This window comes from Meles meles, chromosome 5 (assembly GCF_922984935.1).
Source record: "Meles meles chromosome 5, mMelMel3.1 paternal haplotype, whole genome shotgun sequence".
Classification (NCBI taxonomy): domain Eukaryota; kingdom Metazoa; phylum Chordata; class Mammalia; order Carnivora; family Mustelidae; genus Meles; species Meles meles.
The window spans coordinates 7,870,791-7,876,790 of record NC_060070.1 but is presented as its reverse complement, the minus strand read 5'-3'; the positions used below and the strand labels follow the sequence as shown (position 1 = coordinate 7,876,790).

General features: G+C 56.2%; 1 protein-coding gene across 4 annotated transcripts in view; it reads left to right on the top strand.

The window, feature by feature from the left end:
- The first annotated feature begins 1,695 nt into the window (after positions 1-1,695).
- Positions 1,696-6,000, top strand: part of SLC22A3 (solute carrier family 22 member 3) — a 93,383-nt gene continuing 89,078 nt past the window's right edge. For 3 of the 4 annotated variants that reach the window (XM_046005471.1, XM_046005467.1, XM_046005470.1), the window contains exon 1: positions 1,696-2,468. In XM_046005471.1, the coding sequence (XP_045861427.1) occupies positions 2,058-2,468 (411 nt within the window). In that variant the 5' untranslated portion in view covers positions 1,696-2,057. The remainder of the gene's footprint in view (positions 2,469-6,000) is intronic. The other variant, XM_046005469.1, reaches the window with a different exon arrangement.

Below are 6,000 nucleotides of genomic sequence, written 5' to 3'. Positions count from 1 at the left end.
CAGAAGTTTCTGCCCTCATGGAACCTGCATTCTAGTGGAGGAACACAGCTAAGATGAATACGTGGGATCCACAGCAAACAAAGGGATACGGATATGCATCTGTGAGACGGAGAAAGCAGGGAAGGGAGCTAGGAAGGACGGCCTGTGCATGTGTGTGCGTGTATTGGTGGTGTGCGGGAGGCGGAAAGGTGGTGGGCGGTGGAGTGAGCTGAGGAGCCGTTGGAAGAAAGGCCTGCCTGGTGAGGGGTGCTGCGAGGATCCGGAGACTCAGCCTGGGGCTGGACCACGGTTATACCACAAGGAGCGGCAGGAGGAAGAGCTCAGTGAGAGGAAGACAGATTGAGTCTGGGGTCCAGGGGGGCAGTTAAAAATAGGGGCCAGAGCCCCAAGCGTGAGACACATCCACCCAGGAGTCACTGCTAACTTGGTGATGGATGGTGATGGATACGCTTTATTTTAGTAGCTGACATCAAGGAACGAGAGAGCAATAGAAGCTGGCAATCAGAGCGTCCCCGCTGTGTGCCCCCGGCACTCTCGGGTGTTCTAGTCCACACAGTACCTCTAATGCTAAGGACATCCCTGCGGCCCCCATAGAGTTAATTCAGCACAAATAACACCAGCAACAGTAGCCCACACGGAACAGGTTATAGACTACATGCACGAGACACTTTGCCGGCCCTTTATACAGTTATAATATGTTAATTCATTCCCATTTTTTCAGAGACCCAGGAGGGTACTAATTGGCCTCGTTTGACAGGTGAGAATGCCCCGCTGGCCAGGAAAGTTGCCCAAGGTCACAGGCTGGTGAGGGGATGAAGGAAAGGTTGAAGAGAGCCGCCTGGCTCCAGAGCTCTTGTTCTGGAAGGAGGGAACCTCTCAGCCCTCCAAGAAAAGCAAGCTGAAGGCACAAAGCCTTTTTGAGGACGGGGTGTGGGTCTGGGGAGAAGAGCTAGAGAGATTCTCAGGAGACAAGGGCGAGAGAGGAGGCTGCGCCTGGGCAGGGAGAACGCGGTCTGCTCTGCAGCCCCGGGGTGAACCGCAAGCTGGCGGGTGAAGACCGAGCACGGAGCACCGCACGTTAACAGCCCAAAGGGACGCAGGCAGAGTCCCGGAGGCCAGAGGCCAGTGCGGACACGCTCTGCGGACCTCTGGGAGCAGATAAAGAAGTTACAACCAACCCTCAAACCAACCGAACACCCTTTCTGAGCGATTTCAGGCCCGGAAAGTAAGTCTGAAGGCCCCGGCTAAGGAAACCTGTTTCCCTCCGAAGGTCCCTTTTCACTTTGAACTTGACGAATCCAAACGAGAGGCTTAAACTCTGTAGATCGCCCAGCTGCCTCTTTGAAAAAGTTGGGCGACCTCTTAGATGTGACCAGAACCCCCCACTGCATCCGGTTCGGCAATGGGCCGCCAAGCGGCCTTTGAGCACTGAGGGCTGGAGGGCTGGAGGGGGTGTCCCCGGGGCACCGGCGCGGGACCCGGAGCGCACGTCCTTCGTCCCCCGTCCTCCCGTGCCCCCTCGCTGCCCTCGAGACCTCCGAGAGGCCGCGACCGAGGAGCCCAGAAAGTCGTGGGTGACCCTGGAACTTTCCGATGGGGCGCGCGCCCTGGGGCGGAGCGCAGAGCAGGCTGCTGGCAGGGACCGAATGGAGCTCCGCGCCAGGCCGGAGGCTGTGCCCGTCACTCGCAGTCCCGGGCCGGGTGGCCGGCGCGCGGTGGCCCTGAGCCAGGCCGCGCCGCCCGGGCACCGCCGCGCGCCCACCCCGACCCAGCCGCCGCGTCCCCGGGGAGCGGGGCCCGGGCCGTCGCGGGCGCCCGAGGTCGGGAGGTGGGGGCGGCGGGCGCGAGGGCCCGGGGGGCCGAAGGGCCGGCGACGGCTGGCGCGGCGCCCGGGGCAGTGAGGCGGGAGCGCAGTGCGCAGAGCGGGTTGCGGGGGGGGGGGGGAGCGGCAGGGGTGAGGCGGCGGCCGGCGGGGCCCGCGCTCACTCCGAGGCCGGGCTGCCGGCGGCAGGACGCGCTCGCGGAGTCGGGCCCGGCGGCGGCCGGCCGCGCGCACCATGCCCTCCTTCGACGAGGCGCTGCAGAGGGCGGGCGAGTTCGGGCGCTTCCAGCGGCGCGTGTTCCTGCTGCTGTGCCTGACGGGCGTCACCTTCGCCTTCCTCTTCGTCGGCGTGGTCTTCCTGGGCAGCCAGCCCGAGCGCTACTGGTGCCGCGGCCCGAGCGCCGCCGCGCTGGCCGAGCGCTGCGGCTGGAGCGCGGAGGAGGAGTGGAACCGCACGGCGCCCCCCGAGCGCCGCGGCGACGGCAGCTGCCGGCGGTACCTGCTGGAGGCGGCCAACGCCAGCGCCGCGCCCGACGCGCTCAGCTGCGCCGACCCGCTCGCCGCCTTCCCCAACCGCTCGGCGCCGCTCGTGCCGTGCCAGGGCGGCTGGCGGTACGCCCAGGCCCACTCCACCATCGTCAGCGAGGTAAGCGGGTGGGCACGGGGGGCCCGCGCGACGGGACGGCGCCCTGCTGCCCCCGGACGCGGCGAGGGCGGGAAGCCGGCCTCCGCGGCCGGCCTGGGGAGGCTGGCACCTGTTGGTGGCCTCTGGGGACCGACCGGGCGCATCCCGCTCTCGAAGCGCCGCGCGCGACAGGCCCGGGCAACGCCAGTCGCTGATTGCCCTCTGCGAGTGAGCGGACCGAGAGATGCCTGGGTTTCGGGTGTGAACCACAGGTGGGGACAGGTGCTAAGTTCACGGATGCTCCGCACGCGCCTCCTCGGGCATCCGAGCGTCCCGTGCGACGGACGTTGTCGCCGGGGTGGGTTTGTGCAAAAGTGGGAAATTACGGTCCGACTCGCGGTGGAGACCCGCGGCCCCTGGGGCGAGCGACTTGGCTCGGCCGTGCCGGATTGCTCTGTGGTCTTCAGGGGGTAAAGGAAGGGAGGAACGTCAACTGGTTGCTTAAAAGATGATCGGAAATGCACGGGGACAGAGGTCAAGACTCTCCGTGGGCATGACTTTAGCAAAACTGCTCTAGGGCAAAGAGCAGCATCTGAAAGAAATTGGGAAAGCTGTGGGTACCAATGAAGAGTTTTATTTTATTTTTCCTGTTAGTAAATTACAGGAAGGCAGCAGAAAGGGCTACAAGCCTTACAAAGCAGACCCCCCTTCCCAGGGGTGGCCGCTTGGCTGCGTTTGGGACGACAGTGCATTGGTTAGCGGCCGCTCAGCCTTGGCCCAAGCACTGTTGCCCCGCGGGGCTGGGATGGCAGTTTCCTTCCTCATCTTTGTGCCTTAACTGTGGGGACTGCCTCCACGGAGGCTGGGTCACAGGAACCAGCAGTGTCTTTGAACTTGGTGGGCAATCAGATTAATTTAATTTCCTAAAAAATGATTGCGCTCTGGGAAATTAGGAAAGAAACATTTTTATCTTCAGTTATTGTCATAAACGTTTTTTAAGAACTTCCTTGAATAAGGGGGAAAACTCTAGATATGAAGTTAGTGATGCCTCTTCCATCACTGTTCATGGTGACCTCATCTCTCTGGTGTTGGGACTCTAGATCTTTGAGGTCGTGCATGTTCTATAGTGCCGTGTATGTATGGTCCTATGCTAAGTGCTGTCGAGATAAAGCCTGTAGCCACCCAGCCAGCAATGTGTCTGTGTATTCCGGGTACTTTAATTTCTACTTGATCTGTGGGTAATAATGGCGACTGCTTCATAAACTACGTGGGCTTGCTGTTAGGGATTTCATAGATGAAATGGACAGGGTGTGGATTACGGCGGGACCGGGCATTATTCCTAGTACTTCCTCTGAGCTGTTCAATGGCTGCTGGTATCCCATTTAGCATGGCTGCTTAGTGCTTACTTCCCAGGCAAATTAGAAGATAAGCCTTGGAGAGAGGACCCCGGATTTTTGAAGACATTTAAACCTCAGAGAATAAAATGAGCCCTCAAAGTGAAACGCACATGCGCTCAAGTGGGGTTTCTGTGAGCCAGTGTGATTCCTGGACATCAGAGAAGGGAGACTTAGAAATCTGTGAGTTAGTGCCTGGACAGATACTTGCGAAATATTCTGGGGTTCTGGAGTTGTTTTAGGTGACCTGGGGTTGTTTCAAGGAGGGACAGGTGGTCTTATGAAGGTCAGTGGCTCCCAAAAGGCAATGTGAAAAGTGGAAGGTCAGGAGACCTGGTGTGGTACTGTCTGCAGCTAGCTGTGTGGCTTGGTTAGATTTATCCTCTCTGGGCTTAGCTTTCTCATCTGTAAAATCAGAGGTTGGACAAAGCCCTTTATAGTCTTACAGATGCCACTGGTGTTATGGCTGGATGGCTGCTCAGGGTGCCCAGAACAACAATAAAAATTTTCAAGGAAAAGTAGAATGATACCCAGCATGCACTGCTGAAGGCCACCAACAAATCTTTGAAGTATACTGGAGAGATTTTTTTAAAAATCCCAAATTGGTCACTTTTCTGGTTTGTTTGTGTTTAATGCTTTGATTCTTAGGAGAACCCCCTCCCCCGCCATCTATTCAGGAAATACAACCATTCAGAGCAACTCATTCTCTCTCAGAGTTCTACCTGGCTATTACTTCACTGTCTTTGGTTTTGAAGATGATCCACTTAGTTTTTGTTTTTTCATATTCTGTCGGGATTAAAGGAACTTTACTTCTATCTTTGGTTAACCCTGTACCCAATGTGTTTCTACAGACTTAAAGATTAAGATAGTGATCGTGGAAAGGGGGTGAATTGCGAGAGTTTCGAAGATGGAAGGGCAGACCAGATTCCAGAATGTCCCCATATGGCTGTTCCACTTCATCCTTGCACCAGTGGGGGGAGATATCATTGTCTTAGCTTTGTAGAAGAGGTACCTGAGTCAGGAGATGTGGAAGGACCTGCCAGAGTCCCAGACCTTCTAAGTGGCCCAGTTGGGTTGAGATCCAAGGGTCATGTGGGTGAATCATTCTCCATTCCTCTAGGTAGTGCTCAAAGTCGTGGGGACAAGTCCACGCGAAATAAGCACTCGCACTTTAGAAGCTGCGGGAAATCACTTGGAAACTTCATATTTGCTTCATTCTTCTGGCCAATCTGCCATTGTGTTTCATTTCATGGCAGGAGGAGCGCAGTTGGCCATAATCACCCAGACCAGCCAGGAATGGCTCTCTCCTCTTGACATGAACGTTATAGAATGGGCACCTGAACCGCACCCACTGTTTCTCCATCTTACAAAGCGAAACAGCTCCAAGGGATGAAGTCAAAGTCAATGCCTAGTGCAGGGCTGTTTCCGTCCAGCCCCCTCTCTTACTTCTCTTGCTCAAGATGAGGCAGTAGATTTCTCACTGATAGGTGACTTCCTCAAGGCGGACTTTCTAACATTTGCGTCTCAGCCCTGCATGCTTGTCAGACTCTGGCCAGCGCAGAGCGTGACAGAATGCAGGAAAGTCTGAGCCTTCTCCACACGCACACTTCAATTCCTTGCCTGGGAGTGAGTCTTTGAAATGGATGTTCGGACTTTTAAATGTTTGCTTGTATGCCATAAATGGAAATTTTTTAAAAAGGAAAAAAATAAGGAAGGAAAGAAAAAGAGCTTCTCCCTAGTGCCTCAGTGAACCTGGCTTCAGAGCACCTTTTAAAAATAGTCCGAATCAGTCTCATTTTTCCTTTCCAGGTCATTTTTCCCCACCAATAAAAGGAACGCCCATATGAGGGAAGTAGCTGCCACACTGGAGAGAGTGGGGGCAGCTTGGCTTTGTAGGGCTTCACATGTCTCTGCTTTGCTTTAACTCATCTATCCCACGACACAGGACCAACCCAGTCGGTTAAGCCACAGACATCAGAGGCGCCAGCATCCTCTCTTCCCTGAATGTCAAGCGTGGAACGTTTCTCCAGGCCCATGCTTTAGTCTGGGCTCAGTCTCTGCTGTGCTCTGGGCACTTGAGAAGGATCTTGCTTCCGCACTGTTTTTATTGCTAGTTATTATTGGGGCCTCCCTCGTTTCTTGCTGAGTCAACCTTACCA